Source organism: Pholcus phalangioides, unplaced genomic scaffold (assembly GCF_987345545.1).
Source record: "Pholcus phalangioides strain wild (caught in Gottingen) unplaced genomic scaffold, Ppha-v1.0 ptg000042l_1, whole genome shotgun sequence".
NCBI classification, from domain to species: domain Eukaryota; kingdom Metazoa; phylum Arthropoda; class Arachnida; order Araneae; family Pholcidae; genus Pholcus; species Pholcus phalangioides.
In genome coordinates this window covers 11,986,876-12,010,695 of record NW_028301628.1, presented here as the reverse complement: position 1 = coordinate 12,010,695, position 23,820 = coordinate 11,986,876, and the positions used below count along the sequence as shown (strand labels likewise).

Below are 23,820 nucleotides of genomic sequence, written 5' to 3'. Positions count from 1 at the left end.
ACACCACTCATTCAAATGTCTTGAAACTGTCTCTCAACACTATGGTGTTATATACTTTAACACGAGCTTTTAGGATTTTAATTGGTTATTTTTTTTTATCGAAATTTAACTCCAACATTCAACTTTTTCAAAAATCATTAAAACTTACCCATATTTTGTGTCAAAAATTTTTAAAATAATTTTAATAAAAAAATCTTTGTGTTAAAGTGTGTGACACCAGAGTATTGAGACACACACAAAGTTTCAAGACACTTGAATGAGCGGTGTTTGAATAAATGTTCCTTATCTAGCAAAAAACAGTTTGTTTTGAGAAAAAAGCATTTTAGTGAAAAATATTAGCATGTGTAATGCCTGCAGCAGTTTATGCAAAAATATTTTTATCGTATTGAAAAATTCAAAACTTGGGAAAACGTGCTTTTCGGAAAATTTGCGTGCACCAACCCCATGAAAAATTGTATTTGCTGTCAGTGATGGCCACGATGTCATTTTCATATTTTAATAAATCTCCGAAGGCACCCGTTTCCATGGAACAATGTGCTGAAATCCCCCTGCCCAGGTACATTTGGTTAAACTACTTTAATTTTTTTTTGCAGTATATTCAATGACTATAGGTGAAATGGACGTCACAAGCTTCGCGCAGAGGCTTTCTGCTATAAAAGGTGTTGCCACTGTCCAAGGTTTTCGTAATTACGGTTACTCAAAAATTTAAATACATATTAACTGACTAACCATGTAAACAATTTTTGACCCCTAGTTGTATAGTACAAAATGTCTGCTTTCTCCAGCAACCCTACAAAATAAAGTTGGGTCCTAAGTACATATGCAACCAATTCTGCAGAAGTTCCCGAAACATACTAGATACTAATCAATAAGATTTTTTTTCCTCTTATGACCAATCACTGGTAGGAATTCGGTAGCAAGTGGCCATTAGATTAATAGTACTGCATTATATGTGCTTACTTGAGAATTTTAGAGTAGAACGTGTGTGGCGTCGCAGCCATCACCCCGGCTCCGTCACCCGTGCTGTTATCACAGGCACAAGCACCGCGATGTTCCATCCGCTTGGAAATTGTGGCGGCATCGCTGATCAACTGCAACAAAAAGGAAATTACAACCATGATATTACTTGGCAGGACGATTTCAATGCAGGACGAACTTTTTAACTCGTGGTGAGACTATTCGCCTTATTCGTTGGTGTATAATATTCTTAATATTCTTGGGCAAAGTTGATCTAGTCTTACAGGATGAACTTCTGCAGTCTGAATCATCTTAGACCTACAACACGATACTAACATAACAAGGAAATTCAAGCATTTACCATCTTTACTTCGAAATATGGTAGACAGATGGCAGCACCAGCAATAACGAACAATTCTGACAACACAAATATATTATTTCTACACACATACACTCAGAACACCCATTCCGGCATGTGCCGATTCATTAGAAATTCCGCAGGAGAACATGTACGAGGTGCATTGTACGATTAAGTAGTACTAGTGCCAATCAAACCCCTTTAACCACTTCACGTACGAGCTTCTGGCAACAAATTTGCATTTATCTCTATTTGACGAATCAGCGATAAATCCGGTAACCTCGTCCTAAGCTAACCGCACGTTAGAAAAAAGGGGAATCAGAAAATATAGAATAAGGTAGATAAAAAGTATTTTTTTAGAGTTCTCTTTTGTTCTTACATGCATATGGTAGGAAAACGCATTATACGTGGAAAAAAATTAACAGGAATATAGAAAGAAAGGAGGGAAAGAAACAGCAACTTTAGTTGAAGGATTACTATAAAGCTTCGTAATGATGAGAGAAAGGAAACGGAACTTGCTTGAATTTATTCCACTTGCATTTGGACGCCCAGTTGAGATCGTAAAGGGGTTAAAACGTCTCGCCACAGACATTAACCGGCCTAAAACTGCACAGTTATTCAATCATTGCACTTCACTCATAGTTAGAAAAATTGATGGCAACGCTACACATAACAAGCATTATACGGTAACAAACTTCGTTAGGTTCACAACACACACAGACATTCAAACATGTACCAATTCGTTAGAAATTTCGCAGAGGAATGCGGACGAGGTGTATATATGGTTTAGTAGTCCCAATCATTATAAATACGTTTGGGCTGCGAATATACTATAGCTGACAACTTTGAAGAATTAGAATTGGGGAGGTTTTTTATACGGATCCAAATTCTGTATAAAAATAAACAAAGGGATTTTTGGAAATATCAGCATTATAAGGATATATATTATCCTAGGCGTAAGAAGAATTTTCTCGAGGGGGATTTCAGATTTTTTTTCCTTCTTGGGGGGGGGGGTTTACGTTTTTTCCTGCAAAATAACACTATAATCTTGGCTCAAGGCGAGGGGGGGAAGGTCCCCCCCCTCTTTGCGTACGCACATGTATATTATATATAATTATTATAGGGATTTTCTCTCCTTGCAAAAACGTGACATCGTGCAAGCCATCGCCAGCCAGTCGGTAAACTTACCTGCCATTATTACTACGCCAACAAACAAATCGCCATCGGCTCGAAACGGGACTTACGATCAAAGCAAATACAGGTTATCTCACTCATTTTGGACGTCAGGACGCTGAATTGACGCTGGCTGTTTGGCGTATTTAGTTTTTTCCCCCGAAAATGAAATACTTTTTTGTAAATTCATCCGTAAAAGTGGAGTGACCGTTAATCAGGGGTTTGAAATGCATACTTTTATTACACAAATTATGAGGAAATTATAATGTGGCCGTAAAATAGGAGTGTCCGTTAAGGGGGGTTTTACTGTACTGTACTAATAAATAAGTTCTCGTATTACTCACCTGGTGAGACGCTTTACCGTTTATGTTCACTATGAATCCAACACCACAGGACTCTTTCTCGTAGCGTGGATTGTACAGACCTCTGGCAGGCGGAAGTCCATCTCGATGGCCATTTGACGATGATTTCTTCACGTTGAGCTCGGAACGATTGTTTTCCATCCTGAGACAGGATGGAACGCGAAGGGCGGTGGTGGAGCGACTACCACGAACCACCTGGATAAAGAACACCAGAGAAGAAACAAAATTAATCAAAACTCATTTTCTCCTGAAAATTTCTCGCATTCAAGCATCATAATGCACCGCACTATCTTCGTTGATATCTTTGGCACTTGTTCAAGGAACTTCAAGTTATACACAAATTAATGATGCTGACGTAGGAATGGCATGTGCTAATTAGTGGCACTTGAGAAAACCGCGCACACAAAAGATGTCTTGAAAATTAGATACTGCTTCTCATTTGTGTAAATACTGCGATCAAGTTTCAGACCAACTTCATCTTTTAAAACGTACAAATTTCGTCTCATTTTTCTCGGATATCATCAACCAAGCTAACAAATACGCGTATTTGGTCACGTACGAGTGTCAAGAAACCTATATTTTAGATATGACAGAAATGGTTGTCCTTAAACAAGATCGTATCACAGATTTGATGATTATGAAACCGTAATGACTTATCGCTAAATATTTTTTTCTTTGTTACCACGGGAATGACAAAGTTCCCTTGAGTTGTCTTTCATCACCATTATCCTGTTAATTATTTCATACATCCTTATCTATTCATTTACTATAGCTTATGACTCGGCTTATTTTTCACTACAATGCTCATAAAAGAAACCGCGAATGATTATTGCATCAAACAATTTGAAGAAGCAGCAATTTCTAAGAAAACACGAATATTTCATCTAATATGACAACGGAGGATGACATTTTCAAGGCCCTTTTTGACGATAAATACGTATAATCAGATGCAATCATATACCGTGCATAAAGTTATTTCATTATGATTAGGTGACCATGTTTGATCGAAGGAAATTGGGATCATAAATACTGAACATAGCTGATTCCAGCCAAAAATATTGCCAATTGCCGATGAAATTGCCAAATATTGCTGCTCAGTTTTTGTTATATCACTCGCTCCAAAAATAATGAACTTCATCTACACTAATAATCACACAAATAGTAATAGAAATACAGAAAATAATATCTTTAATATGATCAAAAACACATATCAATGCAGTGATTTGAAATCAATTATTGTCCAAAAAATATATAAATATAGTCAAATACATCTACATCATAAAAGAGCTGTTGCTGAAGGGGAAAAAAATCAATAAAAATCGTATAGGCCTGCTTGGAGGACCTTACGGTCCCTTTGGGGCTACATAGTGCATGTAATATATGTGTACTTTGTGTCGTTGTCTTTGTAATTTATGTTTGTATTTGTATAATGTATTACATTTTGCATTTGTATCTTGTAATTTGTTGTTTGTTTTAATTTAAAAAAAAATTACCCTTGGCTGAAAATACTGTGCTGTAGGAAGTTTGCAACGACTTGAAATGTATTTCACGGGGGAAAAAAATTTACATCGCAAACATGCGAGATGAATGTTTAGTCATTTGTTGTTTATCCCCGATTCTAGTAAAAAATTAAGAATTAAAAGTAAGCTTCACTGAAAAAAAACCGGGAAAAACTTTTTGGAAAAGAAAAAAAAAGTCGGAAATGACGAAATAACGGGAAAATACGGCAATGTCCCTTGTAGCAAAAGCGACGAAAAATGTATCGTTATATCTGAGTTGTGGTGTCTAAGATTCATTTACATCTTTTATGGGAAATCAGCCAGGACCACCAATAGCCAAGATGTCGTTAAAACCGAGGTCGTTTTAACCGAATTTAACTGTATTATACTAATGATTCTATGTTAAGAAACTAGTTGTTCATGTACGTCAAGTACAGTAAAACCGTTTTTTGCGGTCACAGACGGAGCAAAAAAATTCGTCCGTAAAAAGGGGGGGGGGGTGAGTGTTAATCAGGGGTTTGAAATGCATAATTTTAATATACAAGGGAAAATTATAATTTTTCCGTAAAAGAGGGGTATCCGCATTTGAGGGGTTTCAATGTATATCAAGTATTGGCGAACTTAAGCCAGTCAATATTCTAAACGCTTCTGGAAAAATTTAGCCAAACTATATAATCGTTTTGCAAATTTGAAGTATGAAATTTACTCAAAGCAGGCAATGAATTTTCCGGATTTAAAAGACATTAGACCCATTTCAGATCAGATGAGGCAACTCTTTTTTTTAACATGTTCTCTTCTTTTGTGGACAAAATCTATTGTTTTTCTGCAAAAGTGTGGACTCCTACCACACTGTTGAATGCTCCTCTTTCTCCAAAGTGGCCCACCAGTTTGAATTTCTTATAAAATGACCTGTCTTTCGTAGCCCACACGTGACACATTTAATTAAAATGAGAAATTAATTAGATTGAAGAGTAAAAACATTTTTGAAAAGTACAATACCTACAAGTTATTTATTTTTATGATGAATTTTGAAACATCAATTCATAGGCTGATGGGTAGTCCTGTATCTAAGGGTTCGGGGGAAAAATCCCTTTATAGCAGTTTTTTCGAAAATGAGAAAGCGGTGCCATCTTGTAGCATTCAAGTAATGCTATCCCCACGTGCATTCAGTTTTGGGATAGAACGACTTTAAAGCCGTAAAAAAACGATAAAGTTTCGGTATACTGGGGGAAAAACCATTACACTCCACATTTTCAGACTAGTTCTCAAAATCTAATTTTAGTTGTAAAGTGGTTCTAACCCCGTGGACCCTTCATTTGTTTTGCAAAGAAAAAAATGCAATTATCCTCTGACCAAGGACATCTTACACAAATTTTATTGATTTATACTCAAACAATTTGTTTATGACAGAGTTTAGAGCAAACAGTTTCTTTTGAAGAAAGTATGTCACGTATTTGTGACGTCGGCTCTTATAAGAAAATCGGGGAATTTCATTCGTATGTGACGCTGGTAGTGAATGTGTCAAACGGTTCCATCCGTTTAAGCTGCCATAACTCATGGCATTCGACCGTTACGAGAAGGCCCCACGCGTCAAAAAGCCCTGGGAAAATTAATTAGTACTTAAAAATCGAGATTATCAGATTAAGATGCGAATTAGCTATTAAATATGACATTTAGTTAATACGCATGCTATTCATTATGTTCGTGCATACAGTATTCGAAATTACCTGCACGCATTGCTGCGCAATTAGTTCATATGAAAGGATTCGAATACGATTTTAAGCCGTTCTTGGACCCATTCATACCCATCCTGGTCCAAGTCATCCGCAAATATTTGCTTAAAATGTTTGTCTCTCCCTGCTATAATGAAACACTAATGACATAGGCTACCTACACACTGGCCCAATGTTCCTTGGCGAATAGTTGCTTCCGGAACAATCTAATACGCCAACGCGTGTTGCGACTGGGTTTGGTATCCCTCGACAAATATGTGGGCAGACGGATTAGAAGATGGGAAGAAAGGCGGCTCCTTTGACTTAAAAAGGAGGCTGGAAAGTTTTGGTCGTTCTCTTCGACCAGCCTTCTAATATTCCAGCCTCCAACATTTACCTACACTGGCAAACATGTGAGCCAGACACGAGTGCGGCTCTTTCGTGAAAAGAATGACCAGGACCTTTCAGGCCCCCGCCCGCCCGCCCCCCCCCCCAAATTAAAGGAGCCAGTTGCCTTACCAATTTTTCAGTCCGGTCACACATTGGTCGAAGAATTCTAACGGTCAGAACACACGTTGACATATTACTGCATTATCATCCTAGGAGAAGTATTTCGTATTCGTATAAGTGTTCTGAAAGCAAATGTTCGCCAAGAAACATTGGCCCAGTGTGTAGACAGATTATGCCGTTGGTGCTTCATTGTAGCGGCAGGGGAGGGGGGGAGGCAAACATTGGAAGCAAATATTTGCGGAGGACTATTGGACTAGACTGGACATGAGTGTGGCCCTAGCTTTAAGCAATCAAGTTTAAACAGAGAAAGTTATACGAAATGTAACAGCTAATAAACGACGTGACCAGTCACATCGTGGAATGGTGAGACTTCGGAATCTGGCCGTAACATATGCACATTCGTCAGCATTCAACCTGTTCTCGAAACATACATATTAAAATGTCTAACACTATAGGAAACGAAATTCGAGGAGGAGTAAGTAACTTAATCCAATTTCAATAAAAGAAAAATTCTTTTGACAAGTTATATTTCCGTTCCCAAATTAAAAAAAAGAAAGAAAAAAGTTACTTTATGTCGGAATAGATTTCCTAGGAATTCAGAGATGATTTCCTTTAACTGGAATACAGTGTTATTTCTTTGGATATATTTAGTTTTCGAAGAAACTACCGTGAAGCGAGAAACTCGAGAGATTTCTTTACGCGCAGCTATAGAGAGTGAATTTACGAAATTAATTTATTTTTTGCTTTGGGCAAGGCTGGGACTAGATAAAGTTGGTTCTGCTGTTGTCAGATAGGAGAGGGGACGTGAGATGGGATATGAATGGAAGAGCGAAACAAAAAATATTACGAGCATCTCTTTTGGACATCCTTTCCATGGAAGAAAATTGAGATCGTGAGAGGAAGAAATATTATCTTCGCTTTTGATATTCTGCTTCCGAAATCTTGATTTAATAGGAAAAAGCTTGGGTACATGCGACGCAGTTTATTCGCGTTAACAGCATTAAGTATTGCATCTTTTACGCCTTTACCATTCGTAGTACAAGGTCATATATTCGTTTTGTTCATTTGTATGCACACAAATTTACCATTTATTTTGAACGTTTACCATACGTTTTTACTCAAAATTCTTTCACCAGTTGACGAAAATACGTTTTCTACATTTTCCATACGCAAGATACTTTTTAAACCTTTACCATTCGTATCATGCATTTTTTGCAGGGCCGTAGCTAGCCATTCCTGTACAAGAATTTAAATTTAGGCCCCTTCTGCCCCACCCTCCAAGTGGACCATGTGCGGGTGACCTATTGCACCTACCTAGTTACTGCCCTGTTTATATGTACCGTCATTTCCCCTATAATTACTGGTGAATACCCATAATAATACTGGTTACTCGAAAATTGCTAGTGAACCATTTACCCTAGAGCAACGATTCCCAATTGGGGGTGCCTGGACCCCCCCCCCCCCAGCGGTCTATTGCCTAACTGTAGAATTATGAAAAAAACTAATGCCGACAATAATGATAAAATTATTAATGATATAAATAACTTGAAAATAAAAGTTAATTAAATTGACGAGAAAAACCACCACTGTAAGTTGGTAGAGTGCAGTAGTAATATTGTTACGACTTGAAAAAAAAAATTACTTGTGACATCTCTCGATAGGCGTATGAAATGTTGCTTTAGTTTTTTTGCAGTCTAAGTAGACCGCATTACTATCGCATCACATTGAACTAGTACTGGATAGAATATCCTACATTGTCGGAGAACATTATCGCCGATAGATGGCTGTAGATTCTGCTGCTATAAATGGGAGGTCTATGGCAGACCTCAAGATTTCCGGGGGACCACGGCTAAAATTATTTGGGAATCACCGTCGTAGAGGCATACTTCTAATTAAGAAGTGTAAATAGCGTGTAAAAATTAGTGTCCAATAAGTCCAAATAACGTGTAGACCTCAGATACGTTACTCATATTGCAAGGCGCTGTATAATTATAGAAATAAAAAATGACTTTATTTGGTCATCCTGTCCTAAGAAACCCAATTAGAGAGAAAGTAGTTGCCCTGTCTCTGAGATCAACAAAAAAAAAAAATTCCACGTGTGCAACATTTGCCGAGATACTTTAATTCGAAAAATCGCTGAACAGAAAGAACAGCTTAATGAGCTTGCACGTTAGTTTAAAGGTTCTTTCCCCTTATTTTCAGCGATTTTCGAGTTCAAATATCTCAGCGAATATTGCACTTAGAAACGTGGAATTTTTTTTGTTGGACTCGGAAAGACAGGGCAATACTCGATACGAACTCACAGAAAGACTGACAATAATTTACTTTATCATGTTATTCATGTATCGGCCTTTATATATGTTATATAGAAGTTTAATACTTATATATAAGTTTATTTTAATAACTGTACCACCCCTTGCAACATAAATGACGTGCCCGAAGTCTACACGTTATTTTAATACTTTTTTAAATGGAAGTATGCCTGTAGGATCAACGGTTCGCCAGTAAAATGCGGCGAAGGGACTTTACCTCAAATCTGAGTAAAAACTGGCTATCAGCATCAATTTTTCTTTGATTTGTTTTATGCGTATGTCAAAATGCCCTTTAAAATCAGAAAAAAAAAATTAATTTGTGTCGATATCTTTACTAGGGCCATTTGAGTTCGGTACACACGTGTACCCCAGGTCTTAATTTGATAAAAAAAAAATCATTAAATCCATTTAAAACCGTTAAAAATGAAATGACACCAGACATTAAGAGTAAAAATTAAATCGGTAATGATTTTTCACCGAAATTCTTCAGGTAGGTGATTCAACCAAACTGACGGAAATTGGCTAAAATGAAACGTTCAGGTGTTTCCCCAAGTAAAAAAAAAAATGCTACCATCAATTATTAGGGAATATTGTAATTACCTCGATTATAACTTTCAGTTCAAAACCAAGAGTTATAGAGACGATGCAAATAGCTTTACTTATAGAAATTCGATTCCAGAATTATAGCCGGCATTCACGAATCACTCGTTGTTTATGGAAATTCTTGATCATTCATGGAATCTATATTTCAACTTCCGAATATGGCCACTATAGAAGCTCAATGAAACAAATAGCGGAACACGATACGAACTCCACACAGAAAGACTGACAATAATTTACGATCTATCACCGAATACACGTTCACAAAGTTTAAAATAGATGCAACTTTGATTCCGTACTCAAAGTAGAATCAAATATTATCGTCTCTTCATAGGCTACGTGACTTATGTACCGATTCACATACCCTATTGCACATATGCTTCCCTTATTAAAAATAATTAATGGCAAATCAGAATTTCGAGGAGAAACATTGAGATTATATAATCTGTATATTGGAATGGACTTTTTAACAGAGGCACCTACATGAAGAAAACATCGAGGGGCCTGAAAGTTGCTAATCCAGTCCAGTATATATGAGAGTGGGGGAGAGGGGAGGGAGATTAGCGCATTGCATTTTATATTCATTAATAATTTTTTGGTGGGTGGGGGTAGCTCAGTGACGTTTCAAAAATTTATTGGTAGGGACTCAAACAGCCTTAGCTCCTACAGGTTCCGGTGTCTATATTAGCTAATATTATTCATGTATCGGTCTTTACCAAAACGACTCATAATAAACCAAGTAATTATTCAGTCCTCTATGAGATTAAGATCTTAGTGTCTTGTTAAGGATGATAAATTCGCATTTATAACACAATTGTAAGAAAAAACCTGAGAAAATGGAGATCTAAACCAAAGGTTTCATATTATAGTTAAGCCCTATGCCATCCAATGTGGAATAACATGCGTAATGCGTTATAGAGATCGTAGATAATTTGATGAATCCATATCAGCGATTCTCAACTTTTTGTAAGTCTTACAAAACCCTTGAAATAATATCCATACTCTCGGGAATCCCTACATTGGAAGGGATTTTCTAAAATATTACTATAAATATTTGCTGCTACTACTACTGTTTCTCAAGGAATCTCTAGCGATGTCCCGGAGAACCCTAGGGCTCCACGGAAGCATGATTGAGAACCGCTGTGATCCAGTTTTATTTAATTTCGAACATTCATACGTTGAAACTGCTTATAGCTGCTACGACACGAAAAATACACACAAACACAGAAATATCTACCTACTTGATCACTTTGGCAAAGCACCAGCTTGAAGATTGTCCCACCTGATAAATACCAACTCGATGAAATCAAAATCTATTCCCACGTGAGATTTTAACTGTAGCCGAAATCACAGCGCTAGATCTCAAATAATGGAGTTATGTACACACACACAAAAATTGATATCGAAGTGAAGTTGATGTCTTGAATATGAAATATCAGCCAGAAGTATTTAGACGGCAGTTTTGGCACGAAAATCGCGGAATTTGCCGATTCAGAGGAACAGTAAAAAAAATGTACACAAAATGTGACGAAAGAAACACTTCATAAGATGAGGAGGGGAGACAGACAGACAGAGCTATTCTAGACACGTGGCGTCTTACACGTGTTTAGAGATGGAAGAAAAGGAATAGAAGGTGTATAGGTTGATGGACCGGAGTCATCCCCATGGATTGGATGAACGCCAATGACAGTAAAACACCCGCTACACAAAGTGAATTCACAAAAAATACAAACCACAAAGAAGGGGAAAAAAAAATTAACACGCACACATACACGTGATTTTTTTTCATTCTTTTAACTTTACCATAGAAGTACTCTATTGAAGAGAAATCAACGACAGACAGTGTCTCATGTTTTTAGGATTTATGTTACACGTGTTGAAACTTGTGGGTGTTCAGAGAAAGATCATTTGGCCTCGACAAACTACTCATAAAATTAATCAATGTTCAAAAAATTATCGATCGCTTTTGGCGATATCTAACGCATAGCTGAAAATAATGTTAAAGGAGTTATAAAATTTTGCATGAATATAAATAAATGTACATGTGCAGGGTGTTTCAAAACTCTTGGTGCATACGTTCAGGGTTTCTAAAACGCACCGATGCAAGCACAAATTATCACACAACCCATGCCTGGAAATCATGTGGTTAATTAAGCACTACTACTGAACCATACATGCACCTCTGCGGAACTTCTACAGAATTGGTACATGTTTGGAATGTGGTGTGCACGTACGTGTGGGAACCTAACGTAAACCTTGTTTCTGTGTAATGCCGTGTTTGCCATCTGCTATAAATTTTTCTAGCTAGTGAAGTGTAATGATCGAATATTTGTACCGTTTGTAGGCTTGTGTTGCTGTCTGTGGCGAGACTTTTTAACGGGGAGATCGGATCGCATTTGAGCCTCGAAGTTGGAAACCACAGAAAACCAACTTCAGCCAACCACTACTGTGGTGACAGTGGGGTTCGAACCCGGGTTAAGCACTGTGGTCCACGACCCACATATTGAAAAACTCTACCGAAGCGTTGATATATCTCAGAGATATGAAGCGGAGGTGTGTGTGTGTCTCCGGTCCATGAGTACTTTGTAAGGGGTCCGCGGGATTATTTTCATCCACTAGTACAGCATGAATGACACATTTAGCGTTGTGAAATCGTAATTTATTGCTTCAATTTTTTATGATATGAAAATTGTAAAAAACAATACATTTTGGATATTTTTAAGGGGTGGGGATTCGAAATTGACTTTCACCCACAGGAGTCCGTGAAACATTGACTTTCAATGCAGGGGGGCCACGAAATCAAGAATGTTGGGAAACACTGCGCTAGAGGGTTCTTTTCCCAGCGAACGAAATGCATACGCTGTTCACAACAGCCGTCGTCATCTGTGCTGTGGATCACCGATGGATTGCGTACCAAAATCAGGAGAAGGCCGACAGACCTTGTTGTCCGGATTTCTGTAGCTGCTGGCACCATACGAGACATGCCTGGTGTTTTCGCCTATGTTCGGCGGTCACCACATCGACGGTGTGAAGCTTGCGTCACTATTGGCGGCCACAATTTTGAGCAGTTGCTGTGATGACTCTGTGTCATTATAAATTGTTGAATAAAACATTTACCTCAGGCTCATCGGTGTCTTTTTATTGTCTCTGTCTGTCTTGTTCTAGCGCTTAACCACTAGGATTCCGGGCATGGGGGTTGTACGGTGATTTGTGCTTGTTTATTTGTGTTCTGTTACCCCCCCCCCCAGCTAACGCATACATGGCTCTCGCAGTAACCTTATGTGGCCCGCGACCTCAAACCTAATTTTGTAAAAGTGACTCAAGTGGCACATTTCCAGATCACTTGAGGGACTCGCAGCATATTCACAGATCACTTGAGTGACCCACGGTGTAGTTTCACAACACTTTAGTGACTCGTAGAACATTTCAAGATCACTTAAGTGACTCGTAGAACATTTCAAGATCACTTAAGTGACTCGTAGAACATTTCAAGATCACTTAAGTGACTCGTAGAACATTTCAAGATCACTTAAGGGACCCACAGTTCCAAAGCCCTTAAGTGGCCCACGATGCAGTCACATCACTTGAGTGCCTTGTGGTACATTTCCAGATCACTTAAGCAAGCCTCAGCATATTTACAGGTCACTTAAGTGACGTACGGCACAGTTTCAGAACACTTAAGTGGACCACGGTGCAGTTCCACATCACTTAAGCTACCTGTAGTACAGTCTTAGAGGTCTGCCGTACATTTTCAGATCGTGATTTGCGGCACACTTACAGATAAGTTATCGGCGGTGCTATTCCAGATCACTTAAGTGGCCCGCGAGACGTTTTCGAACCAATGAAGTGGCCCGCACTCAGACAGACAGACTCCTAAAGGTTGAGCACCCTTGGCATAGAGTGTCTGATGACGATTAGTCCGTAAAATGTCTCCAAACGGTCCAGGTCAGCATTATCGGACATATTAGGGCAATACAAGACGGTATTCATGTGACAAGATTATTTTAAAAAGTATTTTCAATGAACTTGAATAAAGATTATGAAACATGTATCATTACATGGGAAACAAAACGTATATACGGTACTAATCCGTAATAACAGCTGCATTAGTTACGATAGGCAAAAAGTAAAAAGACATCAAATAAATATTCCTACATACATTTCAAACGCAAATATTGCATTTCCATTACGTGCAGTAAACTGATTCAAGAACTCGAACACAGCTGTTATTACCAAGCCTAAACTTTTGAGCAAATACAATTATTAACGTGTGGTTTTCCTCTACGCAATTCAATGATAAGATTGAATTAATAACGCTTTGTAGGGGGAAATATAGTTCATATTAGGTCGAGAATCATCTAAAATGAATGGCGATCTCAATAATTCCCATTAGTGAAATGTCAACCAGCGAGATACGTATCGCTGTGGCTCGTGAGATTTTTCTCAAAAAATATTTTTTAGATCGTTGCTGTTGTTTCTGATAGAATTTCGAAAGGCGAAGAGAGTCTGAGGCATCAAAGTTCGAGTACAAGGTGTCAAACCCCAAGAGATTACAATAATACCAGGGATATCTACGAATGTTTGGAACGATTTCAAGACTATATTATAGTCAGTGCCGTCTTAACGTATAGGCCAACCCTGGCCACTACCCTGGTTATGTAGGAGGTCGTGCCCTGGCACGAACGGGACCTTCAAGAGAAGAGGGGGGCCTCACAAAGATGAAATGTGATTGAAATTTTCGAATGTAAGCATGCAAAATTTTATAGGCATGCATTTTTATCCATGTAGAATCTCAAAAAATTCGCTTGGCCCGGGGGCTCACGATGCTCTTAAGACGGCCCTCATTCTAGGCATATACTGGGTATCTTATGAATTCGTAAATAATTTTCATCTTCATCATTACATGAAAATTGAAGGAATTGGTACATTTGAATGCGATTTGCGAAAAAGTTATCCTCACGAAGGGGATTTTTTTTTCTTGGTACACAAAAAAAAAAGAAGTTCAGTTCAATCTTTCGTTGGTAGAAAGCTCTGAACAAAAGCAAATCCCAGAATTTTAGACCTGAACCTTCCTTCAATCTTTCTTCTGTGTCCTAAACATTTATTCGTGAAGCTTCAGCTGGCGATTCTTGGCTGAGGTGAGAAACTTCACTAATAGGGCTTTATCCACCCATGTCAGCATCACAATGAAGGGCCAACAATATTGTATAAATAAATTAAAAAATTAAAAGCTGTTAATCACATATACCATATACAGGGTGATTATAAAAAAACTATCCCGACATATGGGCCCTTAACTATCATACCATTCACAGAAACTGAATGAAATTTTGGCATAACGTATTTTGATGTATGCGCTCAAGAATGATATGTAAAACAACAGTGTCACTCTAACAGTTACGGTTACAGTGAGAAAATTTCGAAAATATCAAATGGCAACACCAAGTTTTTTGTATTGGAATGTGATCTCCATTGTGAAAAACCCCTAAATAGCGTTCGAACGGCAACTGTAGCATGAAAATCACCGGCGGTAGATAGGCTAAAAGTGAGGACAACCAATAAGGACAGAGAAGCAGCATAAAATAAAGCATTTTATTGTGTTTCACAAATTTTCCACATGACCTTGTGGAGGACTAATCAGGCTGGGAAACGGTGTGACGAATGAAACGAACATTAATGCTCTGGTGCACGGCAAAGTCCTTTTTACTTTTTCCTTGCCTAGCTCCGGGGTTTTTCGTGCTACAGGTGCCATTCCAACGCTATTTAGTGTTTTTCAGTATGGAGATCGCATTCCAATACATAAAACTTGGTGTTGCCATTTGATATTTTCGAAACTTTCTCACTGTAACCGTAACTGTTAGAGTGACACTGTTGTTTTCCATATCATTCTTGAGCGCATACCTCAAAATACCTTATGCCAAAATTTCATTCAGTTTCTGTGAATGGTATGATAGTTAGGGGCCCATATGTCGGGATAGTTTTTTTATAATCACCCCGTTTTATATAGGACGCTGATTTGTATATTTTCAATGATTTGCTTTTGTGCGGCGCCCTCTATCGAGAAAAAATTCTAACAATTTTTTCCTCTACCAAAATAGATACCCCCCCCCCCCTCTCTCCGTGAGGATAACATTTTCGCAAATCGGGTTCAATCAGCACCTTCTAGAGATATCTATCTCTAGGAGGTGGTTCAATTCCTTAAACTTTTATGAATTTTTTACACTATTAAAACGAATTTATGGGAAACACTGTATAATCATTGCATGAAATTTTCTGAGTTCCAGGCAGTCCCTGGCAGAGGTACAATCAGACACACCATTTTTGATGTCTCTGATACAGTGTATAGTGCATTGCCATCTTAACGCATGGGCCCACCCGGGCACGGCCCGGGGGCCTCAAGAGAATGCGGGCCTCGCAAAAATGAGACCAGTTAAAATTTTCGAGAATTTGCCAGGTGGGATCTCAGAAAAATTACTTGGCCCGAGAGCCCATGACGCTCTAAAAACGACCCTGGTAGAGTGTATCTGTGTAAGTGGAGGAAGGCATAAAGTTTGTTCTGCCTCGTTGTACTTCTGCTTCTCTGTTGCGATATTCATTGTATGACATTGAAAATTTGCGCAAATTTACAGATTATAATCACGCGAAGGATATTTTTTATCGAGTTTTTTGGATACTGGGAACTTTTCTGTTCGGCACGAATCCAATTTACTTCGACTGATTCCGCTTTTCGGGGCCCCGATCACATTTACGAGACGCATTTATTTTATCTAGTCTTTTATTTTCTCTATCCGCAGATGGACAAAAAAAATGGTGATTGATGGTCAAGAGCATCCAGTTTGACGTAATAGAGCTTCACCATCTCCGAAAGATCCGTATGACACGTAATTAGTTGTGACATTCTCCTCCTTCCAATGCGTTCGTTCATCGATTCGTATTACTCGCGTGTCTTGAAAAAAAAGATACCGAACAATTTTCGTTCTCTGTCGAACGTATATGTGTATAAGCCGTTTAAGTTGACCAGGATTAATATTTCACACGACATCAACCTCTTTTCCGTCATGTAATCAAAATGGACAGGCTTCGGTAATTCAGCTTTACCGAAGAAGAAAAAAAAGAAAAAGAAATTTCCCGTGTCATTATTGGTGAAATTCATCTTCTTCACGAAAAGTTATTTCCCTTATCTGCAGAAAAACTTACAAATTTGAATTTGGCTAAAAAAATAATAAATAAATAAAATTCTGTCAAAATATTCATTAACACAAACCTTCAGCACATTAGAAACAGTTTGCTTTTTTTAAATGTTTGATGGGGGAAAAACTATTCAATTATATGTTGTGTGAAAAAAAAACATCGATTCTAATGGCATGAAAATGTAGGAGTCATTCCAGCAATGTGTCGATTATTCCAGGTTGTTAAGCCCGGGTGCGAAATTGAAAAGAATCAGACGTTTCATCCATAGCATACAAAGAAATTAAAGTTTTGTTACAGAAACGAAATGGATGCAATTTCATAAAATTAAAAGAAGAAATAAAAATAGCTGCTAAAATGTAAGTTTTCAAGTAGGGTCATCAATTTTTTTGTGGTTCTCATTGCTATTCATTTCGAACAAAAGAAAGAACCATCTTCTTTTTTTTACATCAATGGAAAGAAATGCTTTTTCATATCATAAACTGTATAACTAAAATCAACCGAACTTGAAACTACCATCTTTTTTGTTGTAAAAGCTTTTTAGAAGAAACAACCCATTAATAAGCAATTTCAATCGCTTGAACCACGACAACATAGAAATCGGATGAGCATCACAAATTTTTCGAAAAGCTTCACACTTAATTGAGTACGGCATCTTCCGTAGTTTAAAATCAGAGTGAAAAACAACAAGGGAAAAAAAAGAATTTTGCCGCAGTCACTTGTGAAACATCTGGTATTCGTCTGGGTTTCGGACGAAAAACGGTCGAATCATTAGAAGCGTTGTTTGGCGTAGTATCGGCCTGAGACTGCATGGAATGAGCCCGAATACAGCTATCATTCCCATTTCTATGGACACCGTTCTACTTTTCTGTCTTTTCTTCAAACCGAACGCAACTCCGGTCCTATCGCCATGGAACAATTTACCACAGAGTGAGTTATACCGGAAGTGTTTGCTTGTATACCTAGCAGTTTGAGTGCGTATATAGTGTTGTGCTTGAATTTTTAGTGCTGTCATCTATTTTTCATACTGTGAGTGAAGTGTAATGACTGAATATTTGTACCGTTGTAGGTTTGTTGCTCTCAGTGGGTAGATTTCTCAACGGGGAGACACCGCTATACTACGTGTAGCAGTCCTTTGAGTCTATTACTCCAAAAGTCTTTCCGCAGATAGCAGTCATGCCCTCAATACAATACTTACATAACACGAAAATTCAGGCATTTGCTATTTCCATTGCAAAATATGGAATACAGATGACAACACCAACATGACATGAAACAAGCATGATTCTGACAACATAAATACGTTAGGGGGTCTCTCTCTCTCTCTCTCTCTCTCTCTCTCTCTCTCACACACACACACACACACACACACACACACACACACACACACACACACACGCGCGCGCGCGCACGTTCCTGTTTGCAACCAATTCGTTAGAAATTCTTCAGAGGAACGCTTACGAGGTGCATGTACGGTAAAATAGTACTGTGTTCAACAACGAACAATTTCATGGAAATCCCATTAGAGTCTGGCATCGGGTACTTCAATACGACACAAAAGCATTCACGTGTTCCGTAAATTATCATACGTATCAGATAAAGATGAGTGGTGTTGTTCTATTCGAATGAATTCACCGAATTACTAATTCACACAGCAAAAAAGATTTATAAGAAAGATAAGCCAAGTGAAAAAGAGCAGCGAGCTACTTATACTATGTACACCTCCCTTCTGTGTGTGTGTATATATATATGGTTGACATTTAGTTATTTAGAATCGTTAAGTAAACGGAGTAAGTGACTTACTCTTACTTACCTTTCGTGCTCTGATAATTTCACGGTATAATAAATAAAAAAGAAAGCTCACATCATCCGTCGGTTGCGAAGGAGCAGCAACAACAACGTGGGCGTCCGTAGCGTACGAACCCACGTACGACGATGCAATCATTTCTGCCAGCGCTGCTAACGTAAGCAGTTCAAGACGCATCTGAACAAACTCTACTTTTATTAATTTCTCTTCTTTACTTCAGAGTTTAGACAGACGCTGCCTCGACCAAAGATGAGTTTTCGGTAAATCGGATAATAGTAATAATAATAATATGTAACACTGATCAACAATTCTTAACTTTTTTTAATAACAAGAATGAAACAAGTTCTTTAGACTAATTTTCGGGTGCTGAATTCAAATACGAATGTTAAAATTTCTCCTTCACGTTTTTTCTGTATTCATGATGGTCATTTTTGAAACACATATAGGCCTACACTATGAAAAACGCACATCTTGAAAATGGTAATAATTGGTATATTTTTTATAGCAAATTATATTACATTTATTACGATTGTTATTTTTTCATATTCCTGCATCATTATGTATATAGAATAGCGAAATTTTTTTTTTTCTACTCTTACACGTACATATACTATCCATAGAGTACACATGTATATACACAAAACGAAATTTATACGCATTTCCCCAGTATTTAATAAGAATAATTTATTTCTTTTTTATGTATCGTGTTGTCTTCTTCCTGCACAAACCAACCATAACCACACATCATTGAAGGGTCCCACCTGCCTCCTCCATAGAATGTCTTTGAATGTCTTGGTGGAATCTTTATCCTTGTTCATCACTGACTGGGGGATCGTCACACTTAATGTAATTAACACACTTATTGGTTGTTTTTATCAAGTTTTTAAAAGACCTTTTATCAAACTTTTATAGTGTAATCCCGGCTTCAGGGTTTATTAGCTATATGAAGATCACAATTTTTTTAAGCAAAATTAGCGTAAAATATTAATACATATTACAGAATTTATGCAGCAAAAACAGGTTTTCAATAAAATATAATATCAGTCATTATAATGTTATTTCAGAATTAGAGTGAAAAATAGATGGCAAATATAAACAACAAGTGACGTCAGATACGATATTTTAATAATATTAATCAATATTAGTTATGGAAAGTACGAATTTTTTAAACAATTTTTTGAAGGTTTAATTTTTTTTTCCATTTTGGATTTCAATTGGTAGGCTATTGCATTGCTTTGGGGGCGAAGTGAATGAAGTTTTTACGTACAAATATTTTTATTCGGTTCTGGATTAACTAAAATTTGATTTAGTCTTTTGGGATTGATAACATTGGACATTACACGTATTGAATTGAACTTGATTTTTTTTGAACGGCAATGCTGATTTTATAAGAATATAAACTTGAAGAGAAAAATTTTAATATAATCGCGATGAATTTAGCGGAAAAATTTTACTAATATTAGTAGAAAAAAGAATTTTTAAAATTGTACACACGATATGGTTATTTCTCAAGATTTCTACTTAACCTGAGTATCTGATACTGCATTGTGGGATTATGATTCTATTCAGAGACACAGGTGTAAACTAGTAGTGGGCCGGAGAGCCCACCTCCCCCAATATTTTCAATTAGTTTTATGTATTCATGTTGGGATTGTGTGAGCACTTCCCTCCCAACAAATGTTTTCAATACCTCAATAACATTTAAGCTTATTCTGAAGGTTGCCTTTTAAATAGTAAGAGAAAGAACTGTTAGACATGCATCATGACTGTATCCACTCACGGTTTATCTCTTTCGAAGCTATTTCAATAACGTCTTCAACAACGCATTTTTTTCCCCACCCTATAATTTTTATCCTAAATCATGCTGTTTTTTTCCCCTCTAACACTAGACAACAATGAAACTGTATCCAACATGAAAATATACAATTCCGGATAGTTTTGACCTGCTGAAAAAGTTTTATTGGCTCTTACTTTTGAGACATTACCCTGTAAACAGTTAAAAAGTGCTTTCCGAGCGTTATTGTATTTTGAAAAAGTGGTAAGGATCATAGAACAACGTTACCATGGCCAACCTCGATGCTCTCTGACTACTGTTGGACCAGTTGTAAGAGCTCCTTATGCCCAGCACAAGCGTAATGCAAAACGAAATAACGTGTCAGACGCCGATAAATATAATGCTGTCATACATTTGCGTTTCTATTTATTTGTGTTGTGCTTTTATGTATGTTAATGGTGTACCTCTATATTACTATATTGGCGAAGTTTATGCTTTTTTGTTGTTTGTACTATACATTTATTTTTTTTTCCACATACTTATGTTGTGTTTCAATGTATTGTTGTCATTGTGTTGTTATATGTGTATTAAATGTGCAATTTTAGAGAAAACAATCTAGTTTTTTTATGGTCATATTCGTGTTCAGCTCACCAAAATACATAAGAAATTTTTTTTTTTTGTTTCGGATGCAGAAACTTTGTCAAAGTAATTTGACTCACCTTCGACGCCGTTTTCGGTGGATCAAAACAGGAGAAGGACCTGAAAAATGTCCCACGGGCAATACTCGACGAAACAGCTCCATTCGCTTTAGAAATATACGTGGAAACGTGCCGAAAACGTGAACCAAAGAACAAAAACATATCCGCGTCATAATTCCCGGGTCTTACACGATATCCATAAGTCAAAAAAGCTCCGTCGTCATCATTGCAGAAATTCGTCTCATTTCAAGCACAGCTTCTCACGCTCTGCTGGCATTTGTTAAACTCTGGCAAAAAAATAACCTCTATTATAGATCGAAAAACGGGCAACACAATTCGCATGTGCGTGTGCCAAAGAAATACTGACGCCGGTAGGTGTATATGTTTTCTCTCGACCGACCGATTTGACTTCATGGCATGTCTGCGGAGTATAGCATAACAACATGGCATCCTCGTTGATGGGGGGGAACCTCTTTATTTTTCCCTTCTCGCTCGAATTTTCCACTGTCTTCGAATAGCCGTCTATGAAGAGATCATCTAAAAATAACCTGCCGCCATCCTAACTAATCAACATGTTCTCCCTGCTACTGAAAGAGAACGTCTTAAAATTTCTTTGGAGGGTGGATGGAGATACTGATGTGGATCAGCCATAACAATAGCCTCTTAATTTTTTTTTGTTTACTACGTAGCTGTATTTTGCATGTGACAGTTGCAGCACAAAAAGGACGTTATTGAATTCAACTGGTTCTACATGGCTTTGAGCGAAACAAAATTGTGTTAGTATGTGCCATAGAATAGTAGAAAAGCATATCTGGGGGACAACTAGTGCCGTCTTGACCATAGGCGGAGATAGACTTGGAAGTCTGGGGGGGGGGGGGGGCATGGTAATTTTTTCTGGGCGGGGCACGATGATGATGATGCCAATTCATATATGCATTTATACATTAGATCAGTCAACTTCACCTTTGACGTTGGGGGGGGGGGGGCCGTATCTCCTCCCATGGTCTTGACCGCACCGGGAAAGTGATGTTTCTGGGTGCCTCCAACTACTTAACCGTACGTGTATCTCGTGCACATTCCTCTGTGGAGTTTCTAACGAAGCTGGAATTTGTGTTCCGAGTATATATGAGTGGCTCTAACGCATTTATGTTGTCAGAATTGTTCTTGTTTCGTGTTCTGGTGGTGCTGTCACCTGTCTTCCATATTTTGAAGTAAAATTGTTAAACGCTTCAAATTTTATGTTATGAAAGTATCGTGTTGTAGGTCTGTCCACTGCGGAATGCGAGAAATTTATGCCGAGCTTTGCCCTCAGGGCTATTTCAACGGCTTACAAAAGGCATAGCAATCACTCCTTGAAGTTGAAAAGACTCCAACAGGAATCGCTAGATGTATCTGCTTATCAATTTACATGATTACTCTCAAAAATCATGGCAATGAATTTCATTACCGTTACGCCTTTATGCATTTTAGGCCCTGCTGCACCAAACTTTACATTCAAACTTACATTCAGTAAGGAAGAAATATACTTTCATGATTGGACGTGATGAGTGACAAAGCTAGAATGGTGATTTTTTTTTCCCCATTTTGTCTTTTCATAAGCGTCGGAAGCACTTCGGAATTGTGGTTGCTCAAATTGGTTCTACAAAGTACTGTGGGTGCTCGAGAAACCACAGCAACATCGGTTCCAACGATACTGCGCCTACCATTTTATTTACTTTTCTCGCGTGTTTACAGGCATTTTCTTTGAATTTTATCTCGTTTTAAATTTCATTGTTTTTCATTTGTTGAGCGATCAAAATGGTGAAATTCGCCAAATGAAAATGCCTGCAACCACATGAGAAAGTAAAGAGAAAAAAATAATAATATCGTAATATACACACGAGTGTCACGCTGCAGTGTTGCGCAGGTTGAGCATTGTCAGAAAGCACATGCGCATTGTGTCTCTGGCTGTAACGCTTGGCAACTTATCGCCAAACGCTCACTATTTTTGGCTACTTTATTAGTAAATACTCCTATAGGCCGAACTCCCGTCGACGCGGGCCCGCAAACGGCTCCGCCCGAACGTCACTTCGCTCCTCCGGACGTTAAGGGGTGGCCCCTACCCCCGGACTGAAAATATCAACTCTGTTTTCACCACAACCGGAATGCATGTGGCGATTGGTGATGTAAATGATTCACATTTAATCTGTGCAATGGTTTAAAAAAAATTAAATTTTATTGAAATAAAAAATAAATTTAAGATCACACACACATTAAAAAACGAAGATGGTAATGAGGGAGGAAAACCCTCACTCGAGATAGCGGGACACGAACCCACAACTTGCACCTCTCGATCTAACCGCTGCACCAATTGTGGACGTTGTACGTTTGTAGAATTAAGTATATGCATTATATTAAACGTCGCCAGGAAATATGTTGGCGCCAACCAAGAGTCACCAGAAAAGCACGCGCCAATCACGCGCAAGCGCGTTCTGACAATGCTCAACACTGCAGCGAAACATGGAGGAAATAATAGGGGATTATTCTTTCCTCCATGGCAGCGAAACGCTTCTTAATATACAGCCTTCGTTTTGAATAAGGTGCCTGAAATGTACCGAGTGGGTTCATCTTGAGCGATCAAGTGGAATCAAGTCACTCAAATGATCTGTGAACCTGCCGCGGGCCCTCAAGTGCTCTGGAACTGTTCTGCGGGTCATTCAAATCATTTGTAAATTATCCGTGAATCACTTAAGTGATCTGAAAATTTTCTTCGGGTCAGTTAAGTGATCAGTAAACATGCCACGGGTAACTTAAGCTATCTGGGAGTATGCCAAGAGCCACTCAAGTGATCAGTAATTATGCAGCGGGTCACTTAAGTCATCTGGAAATAT

At 38.0% G+C, this 23,820-nt stretch overlaps 1 protein-coding gene across 2 annotated transcripts in view; it reads right to left on the bottom strand.

Annotated features, from left to right (window-relative positions):
- Positions 1–23,820, bottom strand: part of LOC149064480 (uncharacterized) — a 98,670-nt gene that overhangs the window by 58,394 nt on the left and 16,456 nt on the right. Inside the window, exons 1-3 of one of the 2 annotated variants that reach the window (XM_089254875.1) lie at positions 20,972–21,381; positions 2,833–3,045; positions 961–1,091 (exon numbers count right to left, since the gene is read on the bottom strand). In XM_089254875.1, coding sequence (XP_089111001.1) covers positions 961–1,091; positions 2,833–3,045; positions 20,972–21,112 — 485 coding nt within the window. In that variant the 5' untranslated portion in view covers positions 21,113–21,381. Of the gene's footprint in view, positions 1–960; positions 1,092–2,832; positions 3,046–20,971; positions 21,382–23,820 lie in introns of those variants that run through there. The other variant, XM_089254876.1, reaches the window with a different exon arrangement.